Below are 17,105 nucleotides of genomic sequence, written 5' to 3' on the forward strand. Positions count from 1 at the left end.
GGAAGTAGTGAGACTGAGAGAAAATTGTGAAAGAGTCATTTTTTGGGGTAGTAGGGGCCAAGTGGGCCCCCTGGTACTCTCGTGGTTAGGATGCAGCACTCTCACTGCTGCAGCCCGGGTTCGATTCCCGGTCAGGGGACTTCTCCGGGCAGATGGAGCTCGTCAGCCTGTAAGGCCATCCGTCTAAGAGAAGGGCCTTAGACTCTAAACAAACCTACGTCCTGAGGACCTCGCTGCCACCGTCCAAGCTCGCTCGGCCCCGGCAGATGAACCTCAGGATTAAAGGGTGGGCTCAGTTCAGCGCACGCTGTGTCTCACCTAAAAAATCCACTGCGCAGGCTAAAAGGGTAAAGACCTTTCCCAAATCTTCATTCACGAAGACTGGCCATGATGATGAGGGGCCAAGTAGGATATTGCTGCATGTGATGAATTCTTTTTAAGACGTGGGTCCCTCAGCAACATCAACAGGATCCAATCAGGAAAATTCAAGCAGTGGCTGTGATTGTCCTGAGCTTGGAAGGTTATCTTCAGAGGAGACCGGGAGAGTGTGTGCATCTCAAGGTCAGATAGAAATTGAACCATAAATGGATGCAACTGGTCACAGGCAGTTGGACGTTAATACACCATTCCTGGCTGTGGTATTCTGCCCTGTGGCACTGTTAGAGAAGGGATTGCACGTCCTTGAGTTGATATCTTGGAGGATCTGAAAGCCTCCAGTGGGACAAGATAGTATTTCTTTCCAGAGCTTTCTGGCAACTCTGCTGTGTTTTTCTCCCATCAGGGACTATTCATCATTTCGTCCATGAGAAGATTTTGTTGTGCAAAATGTCACATCGTGAGACTGTTGTGATGTGACGAGATGTCATTCCCCAGTAATACATACTGGGCTCTACTTTAGAGATTGTAAGTCCGGGCCTGAGTAGGTACACAACTGGGGAGCAACTGAGGTAACATAGCATAACTCATAGTGGTGGACAAGTGTCTCCTGATAAATAGTCTGTGGAAATCGGTGGGGCAACTAGGTTGCCAGGGGCAACCTTCAGCAGGTATGTGGGTAAGCAGGGAATAAAAAACCAAGGAGAATTTTCACTTGGAACCTTTCCACAGGACCACGTTTTACATCCCTTGCTCCACGTCGTGCCAAGATGTTTGGTGTATTGACTTACATGTGCTTCTCAGACCTGGCAAGGTCAGCTGCATGGAGTCACTTCTGTGAGGAAGGCTGGAGTGTGCATAGGTTTGCTAGGCATTGCACGGGAAGGACTGTGTCAGGATTTTGGTACAGGAACACCAGTTTTTAAGGTGGGAGTGTAGTATTTTCCTACTTTACTCAAACATTATTGATCAAAGTAGGCAGCTTTATTATTCAAATGAAATCCAAATGGGGGCTTGCAGCTTTGGAAATGTATGAATAAATATTGTTCATTCAAACAGCCAAATGTATATGTTGCTGAAAACCCAGTAGAATATTTTGCCATGGGGTGAATTTCACCCATGGAAACAGACAGATCTGTACTCAGAAATTGTATTCAAATAACTTTAAAGCAACTTATTTTAGGAGAGAGCTGAGCATGGCAGCTATTCCTGATGTTATGTTTGCCTGATCTGGTGTGTCAGAATTTAATCTTATTTTAGAAGCTCACATACGAAAATTTTAGCCCATTGAAAAAACTAAACTGAGAAACCCCCTGACATCTGGAAAAACCTGGCTCATGTTACTTCAGAGAATGTATAAAAGAGTAACTCTTGACATCTGAATGAAAAAAATATATTTTCATTATTAAGGAATATCTTCATAATGAGAAATGCCTAATTAATATAAAGTATCTTCATTATATGAAATACCATTCACTGTGTTGTGAATTATTCCAAGGAATTTGATTTGCTCAGATTTCTCTTTCTTGGAGCTTATGTTATCTTTAATTGAGGGTAGGTTTGGGGTGGCATTTTACCTTTGCTTACTTGCAGCCTCAGTTGAAGTACAGACTATATCCTAGATGACTTCAGTAGCTCTGTACCCATCCTACTTGTGATGGCTTGAACAAAGTTGCCTCAAATTTGGCATGGGAATGAAGAGGTGGTGAACCTTCTAGCTGAGCTGATGGTGTTCCCGGTGGTACAGCTGGACCACAGCTATACCAGTTATTTTTTCTCAAAGGTGACTTTAAGGCACAGTGCTTCATCTTAAGATTCTCTGTTTATGGTAACTGCTGTTGGACTGTTCCAGGCTTCCCCCACTGAGCTGAGCTCAGACTCAAGGTTGGCATTGGTGTATTACTAGAAAAAAATACTTCATAGGTATTTGCTTGAATTTGAGGTCACAGAATGCAGTTTGGCCAGGAATGCTAACAGAGGTATTTGCCACCTACTGTTGATTATTCTCTTCTTTTAACTTTATTTCATTATCTTTTGAACTGAAAATACCAGTGAGTGAATGCCTGATGCCTTTAAAGTCAATGGCAAAGCTCCCACCACATTCACTGAGGCTAGAATTTCATGCTTATTGTGGTCAGTCTTTCCCCACAGTTATTAAATAACAAACAATTGAAGAGAACAATTCACTGAGGAATCCTAGCATTTGTTTATATAACCTCCTTGGTGAGAAATAACAAGTAGTATTCAGTAATAAATGCATAGACTTCCTGCAAAAGATGTATGAACCACAGAAAGGTGAACAGTATCTGATATTATGTTCTCAGGAAACAATTGGACCAGCTGTGGTCCCCCCAGCATTTTGCAGGGAGGGTAGGGAATGAAATGAATATTGTGTCTCTGCCATGAGCAAATCACAGTCTCCTAAAGTGAGTCTGTAGGTGCCTTCTGTACTAGAAAGAGACATCTCTCGTTACCCTGCCCTCCTCAGAGCTTTAGAAATAGCCAGTTTTCAAGTAGCAGTAGTTGAATATTATGTAGCCAACAGGATAGGCTGTTAATATTATGGAAGGTCATTATTGACTCCGTATGTCCTCTGATAATGACATCCTCATTCTGGAAACACACTCTTCTCTTGCGTCATCTGCACAGGTCATTAGAGATGATAAGCATGACTTCTTGGTGTGTACTGAGTCTTGAAGGGCTGTGCTCAAGCTGTGCAGTAGCTGAGGAAGAGACTTCTTGGCTTTCCTTACAGTACCTCCTGTATCTCAAGCAGCTGAATGGTTCAGGGCAGTGAAAAATCTATGGAGTTTGGTTTTTTGTTTGTTTGTTGGGGGGGGTGCAGGGGCTTGGGGGGAGTGGGCACTTTTTTTTTTTTTGGTAGAAAAATCAAGTGCAGTTTCTGAAAGGAGTTTTTAGCAGAGTGGGGGAATGGCTATAGACTGTATCACAGATTTCAGTTCTCCTGGGACCAGAGCTTATGCCTTCTCCTGTCTTGAGAAACGCTACTCCAATTCCCCCTTCTTCTCTGCTGATTAGTGCTGAAGTGATGATAGACAAGGGAAGGTGCAAGGAGGAGGAGGAACTGATGACCCTTTTATTAATGTATGGAGAACAACCAGATGCTGTTTCCTAAATGTGCAATTATTGGCAGAAACTAAACAAAACTGGGTAAGACAAAGAGCACACATTATTGTTTGTTAGGTGAGTGAGGTGTATCATGGAGGTGCCTTTGAAGCATCGGTGTGTCTGGTTGTCCTCATAGGCATTACAATTGAGAGTGTTTCATTTCGTGCGTGTTTGACTGTCAGCTGTAGTCTCTGTTTTTGAAAGTAGGTCCCAGAACATTGTCTAGTACCTTTCATTAGCTAAGCTTTGGCATGTGTGAGGAGTTTCTGCCTGGGATAGCTATCCTGATGTGCAGTGCTGCTGTGTCCTCCACCTGCGTCTGCATCTGGAGAACAACTGTGAGTGTCACCTCCTGCACAATGTCACTGATGTTTATGTAGTGAAGTATTTCTTAGCAAACACCACTGCAGTCTTGGACTTCCCTGCCTTCTGGATCATTCTCAAGTATAAATCACCCATTTGGTTTTGAGCTAGGAAGCTTTAGGTGTTACATACATACCTGGGAAATTGCCTCTCACCTTACCAAGGGTCTCCTACCAATCCTATATCAATTGCATGGAAAGAGGGCTGGTGGGGGTGTTGTCTTTCAGTGGGGCTGTTTGGACTTGTTTGTGCTCTTGGTCCAGGAAAGCATGGGCATCCTGAGCTTTGTGAAGTGTGTGTGAGGGGCAGAGCCTTAGAAGAGGTGATTTCTGCTCCCTCCAACTAATCTGTTTATATCTGTCTATCTCACATATTTCTCTGGCACCTATCACCTTGGTAGCTAACCATGTTTCTCAGATGACCATGGCTTTTTTCATCTTCTTCTCTTTTTAATATTCTTTTCCCCTTCTTTTTAAATTGGTCTTTAATAAAGTTGAGAATTCTTGCACAGGGGTTTATAAACATGTGTTATTAAATTTCAAATCTGTTTTGAAAGTGCCTCTATCCTACTCCCTTCTAGTAAAGTGACCTTTTTAAATGGAGGGAAGTGGGTTTAGATGACAGTCATGATAAATGCGGTCATGTTCACTCAATAAAATAAGGCCCAGTGCATTTGAGGATAAATCAGTGAAATGTACAGCCCCACCTGTCTGTCTCCATCATTCATTTCCACTGTCACTTTCACAGTGGCTGATGGATCACAGTTGCTGTAAAATTAGACAGCCTTTAATCTCATTTCATCCTGATTAGCTTCTCCTTACCCTTTCCCTCTAACTCACTGACTGACACGCTAAAAACTCACACTGAGCTGTGTTTGAGCGTGGCGTACAAAGTTCTCTTCAAATACCCTTTTTGTGGGGCAGGCAGGTGTTCCAGTGAGTTGAAATCGAAAAATGAGAAGATGGGATTTTCATACTACTAAAGCAAAACAGCAGACAAAGGCTCATGTAAAATTATTGAAAGCAGCAGCCTGGCCAGACTTTGTGATGGGCCAAATTCTTCCCGTTACACCCTGTCAAGCCCAGTGAGTTTGAGAAGATAGTTCCTACTAGACATCAAATATAGCACGCTCACTGCCATGTAATTTGGACTATTACCTATATGTTCTATATGGGTGTGTGTTCACAAAGAATTATGGTTTACAGCACAAGCTTTCTGGTGCTTTCAAGGGACATTTTATGGTGGGGAAAAAAAAAAATCTTCATTCCCATAGGTTTGATTTCTGTGTATAACTCATGACTCTGAGGGACCCTGAAAATGGCCAAGGGGAAAGACTGTGATGTTGGTGATTTCAGAGTTTCGGTGCCCAAAACATCCTTCCCTCTTAGGTGTCACTCCATCCTCCCTGTGTTTTCCCGTTCCCTTCATCCCCATGGGCAGATTCACGAGACCAAGAACAGAGTTTTCTCCAAAGCTCTATGAGAAACTAAGGTCACAGTAAAGGTCTGCAGTGTTTTATTGCAGTCACCTTTCCTTCTGAAACCCAAATACTACCCTCCTTCTAAGGCAAGCTTCCTTTTAGCTTTCCCATGATGGTAGTTCTGATCATTTGGACCCAATCCTGTATCAGTGAGAATGTTGCCGTCAAATTAAGTAGGAGCCAGGATTAATCCATTAGTTTTCAAGGTTTAATTGTAGGAATAAGTATGGGAGTCTTATTGCGTACCTTATATGCATGGGAACAGCCAAAAAGCTTAAAATAGATTTTCTTCCTCTACTGACCCTCTTTGTGTTAATATGGAGGATAAATAAACACAAGTGTTTGCAAAAGTGAAAACGTGAAAAATATGCATGTGTACTGCCTGCAGACAGTTCTTTTTATAAACGCTAGAGCTCTCCAGATTGACCAACAGAAGAGGTTGAGGGTGCAACTACTGGCTTGGACCTAACTGGAAACCATAATAGAGCATTGGATTAGGTAAGAATTGAAGCTCTTGCAGACTGATCCTGGGGAATCTCTTCTTGAGATGAAGGGTCCCAAAAAGCATTTAAGGAAGGCAGCAAATTTCTCAGGGGAGAGACCCAAATTCATTATGTACTACAAGCATCCACAAAGTCAAGAAAAGTGCTGGAGTTTTGGGAGAGAGATTTTAAAATAGGAAAACATCTGAGACTAAAGAATGAGATAAATATGATATGAGAGCTCAAAAGATACCAAAAATCTATTTAATTTTTTCATCCCTCTGTGAGAATCTCTGGGTAGTATAAAATCTTTTGCAGTGTCTGGTATAGGATTAGTTCTCAGTTAATATAAAGTGTACCAGTAACAAATAACCTTAATTAATGAACTTTCACTGTACTGGCTGCCTAATTTGAGAACTATTTCACTTACATGACTTGTAAGACCACAGAGTATGAAAATGATATTCGACCTTTACTAGAAACTAAAAACATACCTTACTTATTCATCATCGCCTAGGCAAAAACTTCAATAAGAAGCTTAAATGAGCCCACTTGATCTTTAAGAAAAAGTGTCCTAAATAACAAAGCTGTGCATATTTCTTTTTATTATTATTTGCATATGCTATACTGCACAACTGCATTCTGAGAAAAATAAAAGATAATAAAACAAATGAAATGAGAGATATATCACCCAAAATAATCCAAGTGTGAGATAGGCTGCCTCTTTTTTTTTTTTTTTTGGCATTGGCAAAAGAGCACAAAGTAAAAGCTGGCCCTGAGTCATATTGATTTCCCACTGCACTGGTTTCCTAAGTGCTCTGTTGATCCGTGTCAAGCAATAAGTTCCCTGCCTGTACATGCACATCACCACCCCATTTGTCCTCACCTAGATTTAAGGTGCCCATATGATGAGCTGAACAAGGACATCATTTTTCCTACTGGTGTCACTGGGCCAAAACTACTCTATGTGGTATGATAACTAATGCTGTGTAAGTTTACATTTATCTTATAATATCATTATAGTTCTGTATGGCACACTGCAATAATATGTGAATATTATGTATATATAATAATTATTTTTGCATTTTAGCATTTACAGTGGAAAACATAAATTTTAAAAAATAGATGTTTGCATCTGTAGCTGGTCCTCAGTAATCAAGAGACCTCTGTAAAAAAAAGGGGATATTGCAAACCTAATGCCACAGTTTTGATCTTTGTTAACAAAGGGCTTCCTGATTAGATGAATAGAAGATGTGTGATTGTGCTGCTAATGACATTGTACAGGAAATTAAGCGTATACATTTGGAAAAGGCATTAAATCAGCAGGACCTTAATTTAAAAACTTAAAACTGTATGGAAATGCGGCTTGTTCATTGCTGTGTAATAGAAAGCTACTGAACATACTGACTCTTCTTGTGGAAACATTGCCAGCAGAACAAAGCTGGGCTGAGGTCTTTTAATGTTTTCTAGCGTACTAGGATTCCTAGCATCTGCTTATTTTCAAGGAACTTCATCCCTTTTTACAAGCTGTTTTTAGAGCAGTATATATGGCACTTGGGCAGGTGAGGGGGGACCCAGAAGGGGCCAGAATTCTTGCTTTATTTCTTAATTATTTGCAAGATTGAATAGCATAAGTTTACTAATAAGCGGCTTTGTCTGCTGCTAAGTCAGTGGACGTAAATGCTTGGGGTGACGCGTTCCCATATCATTTCCTACAGATGTAATCTCTGTGCTGTACTTTGTACCTTTGGAAATATTTGATGTAATCAGTGTCCTAAGCTGACAAAGAATTCTTGCTTTGCTTGCAGTTATGCCATATAACAGTGCCCATCACTGTGTTGTGGAAGTGGAAAACTTCTTGTTCGTGCTGGGAGGAGAAGACCAATGGAACCCTAATGGTATGTATAGAATACTTAAAAGCAAAAGCAGCATCTGCCTTCCTCTGTCTGTCTGTCAGGTCAGCTGCTGTAGTGATTAGCAAGGGATTTTGAGGACCTTCAGCCTAATTGCTGAACCTACTAAAGGCTACTTTTAGATGTTGATGTAATGAATATCTGGTACTTTTGCTTTATCATCTCCATCATTCATCAGCTCCCACATCCCTTGAGAAATGCCACAGGCAGCAGAACAGACTCTTTCAAGTGCATGCACCAGGCAGCAGCTGTTAAGAATTTTAACCTTCATTTCCAATCTCCTTCCAGTCATAATATAATAATGCAATAGCAATAGATGAATGCTTCTTTTCTATTGTCAAACAAGATACTCGCAGCTCAAGTTGTTAATGTGTTAATTATCTAGACTCTGAGATTCTTACACTGGTCCTTTTTTTAGTCTTGTGAGGAGCTTCTCATATAGATTATCTGCTGCTACCTTCTTTGATTTGATTACTTCATAAATTTACCGCAAAGAGAAATTAAACAATTTAACAGGCTTCTGAGCAAAGCAAAAGGAGAATACCATGCCTTGCAAAATTCACAAAATTGTCAAGACATTGTTAAAAAGCTTGCACACAAAGAAAGAGTTGTAGTTGTAGCAGTCTGTGTAACAGAGATAATTATGACTGAGAAAACATAAAACAGCTTGCAGGTACACATTTTTACTTTAAAACACCAGAGGATCCAACTGAAATTACATATACTGCATATATTTTATTGTGAATGCCCCATTTCAGCATCTGCACTAAACCAAATTATAGAAAATTGTTACATCTGTTCACTTCCTAAAACCTGAGACAAACAATCCAGTCCACCCTATAAGCATGTTTCTGGTGTAGTTAAGAATATCACTAAATGTCTTAGGAGACAAGCCCCTTAGTTCTATTGTTGAATGTCCTTTATATTAAACAGGAGACAGCACAGTATCATTAATGATAATTTTTTGGGGGGGATCATCAGCCATATCCATCCACTGAGGGCCCCCGTTGTGCTTGGTGGTAGGCATATGGATAGTAAGAGGCAGACCTTGTTCCAGACAGTTTATACTTAAATGGCCATGTCACATGAAGAGTAAAAGAAATATAATTACCCGCATTTTAAAGACATGGAAACTGAATGGCAAGGCGATGAAGAGAGATTAGAAGGGGTACATGTCCTGCATCTGAGATAGGAGTTAAGCACAGTTGTTTGTGAGATGAATAGTAACTTAGGTCTATGGTTGCCTAGATCAACTCCTGAGCTGAAGATGTTACTGAATACATCTAACAACTTCCTTGTTCTGTGAATACCAGGGCTAGTTTATTTTCTGTAGAGAAGACAGCAACGAAAGAGGTAGGAGCATTGATATACTGGACTCTTAATGAATTTACCCCAAGAGAAATGGATCATACTTGTCACAAAAAGTGGACCTGAAATCATAAACTACATCCTGTGCTACTGCTGGGCTAGTTCTTTCTTGGAACCAGTTTGCTCTAAATGTGCAACTACAGGGGAACAGCTCGCACATACCTGCTTTTATGCTATTCTTGTAGCACAGAAGGGGCTTCAGACCTAGCTGGAACTGTCTTGCCAAGGCATTAGAAGGCTTTTCCTTTGAACGAGAATGTTCCAGGTGTTTTTTCCAGTGTAAAAAATTATCCTTGAAGTGGTAGCAATGGAAAGAGCACCATACATTGCTTCAGCCATCAGACCGCCTGATTCTTGAGAAGCTGTATGGTCCCCAAGGAGTGCTTATGCCTCCTTCATGCTCCTCTGGCTTCCTGGCAATGCAGAAAGCATCGGAGACATTTTTTCTCACTTTTTGGATCCTCCTATATCTATGCCTTTTCAGGCACAAGGGGTCCCTGCATGAGTAAAGGCTGATGAAACCAGGATGTACAACACAGACATGGATTTAAGACAAACCTTCATAACCTTCAGAGCTCTTCACCTTTTGGCATGGCTGCGGAGACCTTCCTGTAGAGCGCAGAGTATCTGCCACCTTTTGTCCCATCATCCTGTTTGGCTAATCCTGATTTCCGACCACTTATCCCAAGTTCTGGGTTCTGACAGGTACCTCCTAACATGTGTAACCTCCTGACTAATGAGCAAGGCAAAAAAATAGAAACAGTTCTTTAAGTTCTGAATTAAACTGGAGTCAAACCAGTTACAACAGGCAGTTTAAGTAGGTCATCAAGTCCTTTTCCTGTCATCACAGGCATCATATAGTTCCATTTTGTTAATTTTCTAAGCTACGTTTGAAAAGCAGTTGGATTTCTAGCCCCAAGTACTCCTGTTGGAAAGCTGTTACAGAATCCAATTGCTCTAAATGACTAGGAGCCTTATTCTAATGTCCAGTAAAATGTATTCTTTGGCTGTCTAAATCACCTTGTTCTCATGCCAAAGCTGGCCTTTATCTTAATAGTTTTACCCCTTCTGGAGATTTGTTTCTTAAAAGTATTACAGACAGCACTCCTGTCCCCTTTCAGCTTTTGTTTTCCTTGGTGCAACAGGCCGAGTTCTTTGTCTCCTGCCATAAGGTAAACTTTCAGTTCCTCCTGTCACCATAGTAGCTCTTCTCTGTGCCTGTTCTAGTTTGATTTCATCTCCCTTCCTGTGAAGGGACCAGATTTGTATCCAGTATTCCTACTCCAGTCTTACTAAACCCTTCTCTTTCTACCCTGCACTCTACAATCTTCTATATATGTGGTGTTTTTAGTGAACATGTGCTAAGGTCTCCAAATCATAGGTTTGTATGACAACAATGAAAAAGCTGCTGTATAACCAGTGACCACTGAAGTCCCCAGTAACTCTGAAAGATGTAGTGAATATGGCAGCATTAAAACCTCCTAGTAGAAGTCCAAACTTATGGTCAATACTTACACTGTTTTGAAATCTTGCTTTTTGAAATACAAATAGATTAATAACTGTCCTAAATAGTGAAACCTAGAGGCCCTTAGATGTCTGCTGTTAGTTTTACTGCCATTATAGCTCTCAATGCCTCTTTTTGTAAATTGTTTATATAGACTAAAGGAATTCAGATAGGCACCAAGAGCAAAGTCTCACTTATCTAAACCCAGTGGCAGAATGACCAATTGCACTTAGAGTATGGGGATCTCACCCTGTATTTTGAGATATGTTTGAATGGTGCCAAGCATGGTCCCTCTTAGGCTACATGTTGGATTGGAAGGGAAATACTGCATTAGTTATTAGTCTTCTGCTTCACCCTCCTCATACAGAACATGCTTATAACATAGCAAGGAAATGAGTTTACTTCCAGGGTGGTCATCATGGTTTCTTTCTGTTTTCTTGTAGAAGATGTTCTTAAATTATTCCAAATACAAATTCTAGCTGTATTGTTATTCTTTTCTACAATCTTGATGGTCTACTTACACATGATGAAGTAGGTGTGGAATGAAGCAGGCAAAGCGAGCCAATCCTGCAAGAGGCTTGTCTTATTCAAAAATATTCACCTTGTAGAATACCTAGTGACCATTTATAGAACTGTGACATACACTATTGGGTTATTCTGCTGGCCTGTGAAGCCTCTAATTCAATCTTTTAGTCATACATACATAAACAAAGGTTTTTGTTTCCGAAATGCTCAACTGTTAAAGTCTCAGGTGTTACAGGAAATTGCCATGCACTCTCTTGCTTCAGTTTTCTTGCTTTGATGTCAATCTGCATGTAAAATAAGGTGAAATCTTAATATCGTGAAGACATGAACACAGTTCCTGGGCTTGACAGAAGGGAGAAGCTAGTTAGCTGGTGTATGTTGCTCATGTTTCATATTTTAGCTAACACACTTGGAATAAAATTCTAAGAGTGTATTCCCCCTTCGATGCACATCTGTAATTCCTTCTAACTTACACTGAAAGTACATAGTAGAATAAACCATCTAGTGCAAATGCTGCATACCCCATGCTGATGGCTTATGCAGCTCGTGGTTATTTGCACAAGGGTGTTTTGCCATGTTCCACGTAGAGATGATGTGAGAAGAAAGAAAAGCACGTGTTCTCCCTTTAATTTTTTTACCTGACACAAAATACTCCAGTCATAAAAATATTGTGGGGATGCCCTCTTTTGGGCAGTAATATTGTTTAGTGCTGTGATTTCTTGTGGCTGTGAAAATACCACAGCATGTGTAAGTAAATTTAAATACACATTTTCAAGATCTTATTACAGAGAGCAAGAATAATCTCTGTCTGCTTTTACTGCTAGTGACTGCTAATTCAAACCTTGCAGTGCCTGCCCCATTTGTTGAATTATTACTGTACACATAGTGTAATCAGACATTGTTGTAAAAGGGGGAACCCTTCATAAAAGCTGTCAACTTGTGAAGTATATGATATATATATTACAATCATGATGTTAAATACATGAAAACAAACAGCTGAGTGTCAAAATAATCTATCTTTACAGGGAAACACAGTACAAACTTTGTTAGCCGATACGATCCCAGGTTTAACAGCTGGATACAACTTCCACCCATGCAAGAGAGGTAAAAACCTGCTATGTGTTTTTCAATTTCTGTTTTCTCATCCTAGGAGCAGCTGAGGTTTGGCTTAGTTCTGGGAGTAAGGAGGCCTACAGAAGCACTGAAAACACAGATAAAACTGCAGCATGCAGTTGCATCCCATTCGTCTCCTGATGTTTAAAACTTTCCAAATTCAGAACTCTAGATGCCAAATCCTGCAGTGCTAACTCATGCAAAATGGCCATGGACTTTGTGCAATTACTGGTTGCCTGAGTACGGTCTGAAGAATTTTTATGAAGTCTCCATAGTGTCCTGTCATGTTCCCTGACTGAACTGTCATGATGAGTTTGCAGTAAACAAGCAGTAATTATAGTCAGATATCTTAGAGGGAACTGAAACCCTCACATGTTGACTCCATCCTGTTTCACCACACCAGCCATGAAAAGCTCTCCTGAACATGTCTCCACTTGTCATAGGTGATCTTGAGTGAAGTTGCTGTCAGCTAATGCATATTAGAGTAGCTCATGTTTTAATCTTGCTGTGTACCAGAGAGCAAAGGTGCATGTGGACTTGAGCAATGACTCGCAAAGATGATGTAAACTTAACTGTGGATCCCAAATCCTATCCTGACAGAAAAAAAGTCCACCAAACCTGAACTGAATGATGCATGTTTCATAAGGAGAATCTCACAGGCAGAAGATCCAAAGTTGTAAAAACATTCAGTGTTTTTCATCCTTCAGTTCAACACCCATCTTCTCATGGATTCTGTGTACAAAAGATCTCACGGTGTCTCTCTAAGATGGTCTCCTTATTCCATGTGCTGTCAGTATTATAGCTCTTTCTTTGTTGACTGTCCACAGTATTCAGGTGTCTGGCAGTCATAAATATATTGATCTCAGTGCAGCATTGTGATTCGAGGTGTGTATTATGAGATGTATGAAAATATGCCTGTCTTTTCGAATTTCCAGAGGTAAAATGTCAGTCTGCAGAATTCTAGAAGGACCTCTGTTCAGGATTCAGTTTGATTGACCTAAATCCTTATGCAGACCCATGTGTGATGTTTGTCACAAAAAAATACTGCTTTCTACCAGTGCACAGAAAAGTGCAAGTGGAGCAGTTCTGAGCAGGTTCCCTGTTGGAGCTGAGTGCACTAACAAAAATACCCATAAAAATAGAGATAAAAAAGAGCATCACAGTGCATTATAGTCTCTGGCTTTATTAATAATGTCATCTTTTACTTTAAAAATCCTTTATTAAAATTTTTTTTGTTGTTGTTAATAGAGCTAGCCCAACAGTGGTGGCCCTGCTCTGGTAGCCCCCAGCCTTCTCCCTCACTCCTGCCAGCACTGATAACCTCACAGCTCTGACTGTTTAACTTAAAACAGAGGGTTCTGCTCCCCAGACTGAGTCACTGCTGGCTCAGGTGTTGGCAGAGGGGTGACAGAAGCTGAGCATCAGATTGCTCATCACCATGCAGGTCATCCTCGGTGAACCGGGAGACTGACTAGTGTTTGTACCAAGCCTGAAGCTCTTCCATGGAGCCTAATCTGTGTCCTAATTAAGCCTTCTGGGTATCTGCAAGCAGAATTCCTGAAGGGCATGTGCGGCTGGCTGAGCTGTTGGGTTTATTTGGCTGACAAAGCTCGGAAGGCAGAAGAAGGTAGCTGAGGGTTGGAGAAGGGAGACAGTGAGAGTTTTTCCACCTCCACGTGGGCCAGTTGTGTTTCACTAGAAAGTCGTGTGGCATGTGACTTGCCTTGTGCTCTGGTGGAAAGAGTCAGCAAAGAGTCAGAAATTCAGCTGTGCATTGTGCTTGCTTCGCAGCTGCCTGGTAATAAACTGTAAGGTATTAGCACCTTAGCTCCTTGCAGTGTTATTTAAAAGTAATGGAATACTCATACACAGTTCCTTCTGCAAGGGACTTTTACTATGACAACTTTAATTATCACCTCTTTTGTCCAGGATACATAGCTCATAGGCTTGCCCCTTTTCTTTCTTTAAAGGGTCCTAAGCATTGGGGCTATTGTTGGAAAACAGGGATTTTCAAATCACTTTCTCAAATGTTTTTGATGGTGTATTTGGTCATCCCTAATGACTTCCTCAAAGTTGTTGCAGCCTTCAGAGGTAGGGACTGGCCCAGTTTTTAGAAGATTGTACAAATAAGAGGGAGCTTTTATGCAGCTTCCCTTCCCAGCTCCTTTAGTTAGATAAAGCTCCCATTAAAGTCAACAGGCTATTTTTCCCCCCTAGGAGTACAGGGTCATGCCCTGTCTCTGTTGGCATAATCAGGCACCATTGACAAGACAGACTGTTTGATGGGGGTTTTTTGAGCCATTATGGTCCATCAAGTCAAAACCTACTTAGGAATTTTAGTCTGAGAATAATTGGCTGGATGGATTATAATAGCTCCTTTGAAATGACTGCCAGGTAAATGTGGGTTTCATTCACAGGCAGTATATTCTCAAGTCGAGAATCTGTATGAAATATTTGATAAGTAAACTTTTATCTCATATGCCAAAATCCATATCTGATTGATTTTACTGTATGAGCTATAAAGAAAAGTCTAATCCCATTATGGATTCAGTGCTGTCAGTGTATTTTCTTTAAAGCCAAGTTTGGTTTCTTTTTATTTGAAGAACATCTCAAAAATAGATGCTTTTGAAAAGTATGTACTATTTTCAGAAGTTTGTTGTTTAGAGAACCAGCAAATTACTCATAAGCTTGGAAATACACATCTCCCTGATGATGCTATAACAATGGGATGCTTTTTGGAGAACAAATCAGTGAGACTAGGACGGTCTTTCTAGCAGTTGTATCTGAACTTGTGGTGTGAGCCTCAGCTGGACACCTCAGTCAGAACTGTTGCATCTTGCCACCTCAGCACAGAGCTGTTCAAGGTGTGCGAAACAAATTAACATTTAAACACTTTGCTTTTTCTTATATTCTGAATTAAAAGTTTTTGTTTAAAGTCCAGCAAAAAGCACAGCATTGTACTAGGTTCTAAAGAAGCACAAGTGGAAGTGGGAAGTGAGCAAGTCAGTGTACTCTCTGAGGCTGAGTGAACTCAGAAAAGTAGGCACGGAAAAAGAGATAAAACAATTTCACATTTTATTTTTGTCTTCAAATTTAATAATAGCAATGCTTACCCCTATTAAGAATATTTATTTTTAAAATGCAAAGCATACACTCAATAAGTGACTGAAATCAGGTCCAGATATTCCGATGATCAGTAATAGCACTGGTAGTTTCAAATCTCAGACTGGTAGTTCTGTTTAGTGTTTCAGGGCATAAATTAATCATCTGTGAAAATCAGGAAGAAAATCTTCCCTTTTATGTGTGTATACTTGAAAGAAGAAGTTGGTTGGGTTGATGGTTGAGTGAAGGGTTGTGAAGGAAAAGCATTTCAGAGACCAGTGAACATTGAGTACTTGCAAGTCCTGAAGAAAATCACAAAATAATTGTCTTATTGTCCATATTCAGATCCTGAGGTGCATTCCAGTTATCTGATTAGAATGGATCGTGTCTTCCCAGTATTGTGGGGAAAGTTGTCATGCAAAGATTGCTGTATTATATTTTAATCTGAATCACATTTTACAGCAATTTAAAAATCATCACTTGACAGCATGCCCTTACACACTGTAACAGCATGCCCTTACACGCTGTATCATTGAAAAGTAAAAAACCAAAAAGCTTAAAATATTTGTGACAGGAGCTACTGAGTGAATGTTCACATTCAAGCAGAAGACTGAAGCGTGCTGATGGTTTCATTTTGCTCCTTATAGTGACACTGTGTGGATGAAACCAGGAGTACACATACAGAATAATGCCAGTGAAATCCTAGTTAATGGAATAATGCCTGGAAGTTGTACCTATCTCTGTTTATTAAACCTGAACTGAAAAAAAAAAAAACCAAAACAAAACAAAAAACCAAGAAAAACAAAAAAACAAAACTACGAAACGTGCTGAGAGCAGTTTTTTAATGGGTTCATCAGAGAAGGGCACAAAGACAGAGGAGCGGATGTGGGAGCACTGATGACAGGGACCCTGTGGATTTGTGCTTTGCGGCTGCTGGACACAGGAGCATTGGGGAATGTATGCCTGCCTATGCATGGTCTCTGATGTGTAATGGGAGGTGATCTCTGCAGCTTTTCCTACTTTTGGGGAAGCTGTGGGCTGTCTTGCCTCTGGCCCTTCACTTATTCTCAGAAAGCTTATAAGCACTTGATTGCCTGTAATACCTATACCCTCTGTCAGATTAGAGTGAAATTAGCCAACGGGGTTTTTTTGAGGAGATAATAGTCAGGCAGGCATGGGTACATGTACAGTGTAATCAAGTAAGCTTTGTTTCCATAGAAAATCAGGCTAAAAACATAGATGCACAATTTGCTGCCCGACCATGCGGAGCAATATATGCCATCAGCTTCTATCTGCCCATTGACAGATAAATTAAATGGTCTTATTTAATTCGTCACTTGATTTGGAGCACTTAGCAGTATTCCTGTCCTATTTACAAAAGGTTTTTTTCAGTAGCCTTATCCTCGTGGTGGAGTTCTCGCCCCCATTCAGCAAGGGGTGCTGTCCCATACTGTCCAAGCTACCCATGTGCAGGCAAGGTGAAAGCAAAGAAGTAGACAGGAGGTGCTCAGTGACACTGGCTGGTGTGCACCTGTCAGGTGTGCACCAAATCCAAAAAGTAAGGTCAGGAACAGGCAGCATTGTGTCAAAACTGCTCTCTGAATGCCCAGCCAGCCCTGCTGTTTCCAGGCTTGGTGTCTGCCTGACTTCTCTTCCAACTTATAAACCACCAGCCAGTCTCAGACACTTTTAACAAAGAGGGAGATTTCTCTAAAATGTTAAAGGACTCTACAAATTTTGTGAAAATAGAT

The 17,105-nt window shown here is 40.6% G+C and overlaps 1 protein-coding gene across 1 annotated transcript in view; it reads left to right on the plus strand.

Moving 5' to 3' along the window:
- The window catches only part of KLHL14 (kelch like family member 14), a 63,179-nt gene that overhangs the window by 37,761 nt on the left and 8,313 nt on the right, over positions 1 to 17,105 (plus strand). The window contains exons 3-4 of the mRNA XM_017833509.1: positions 7,638 to 7,727; positions 12,165 to 12,243. Coding sequence (XP_017688998.1) covers positions 7,638 to 7,727; positions 12,165 to 12,243 — 169 coding nt within the window. The remainder of the gene's footprint in view (positions 1 to 7,637; positions 7,728 to 12,164; positions 12,244 to 17,105) is intronic.

The sequence above is a fragment of the Lepidothrix coronata genome, unplaced genomic scaffold, assembly GCF_001604755.1.
Source record: "Lepidothrix coronata isolate B3197 unplaced genomic scaffold, Lepidothrix_coronata-1.0 Scaffold6, whole genome shotgun sequence".
Taxonomy (NCBI): domain Eukaryota; kingdom Metazoa; phylum Chordata; class Aves; order Passeriformes; family Pipridae; genus Lepidothrix; species Lepidothrix coronata.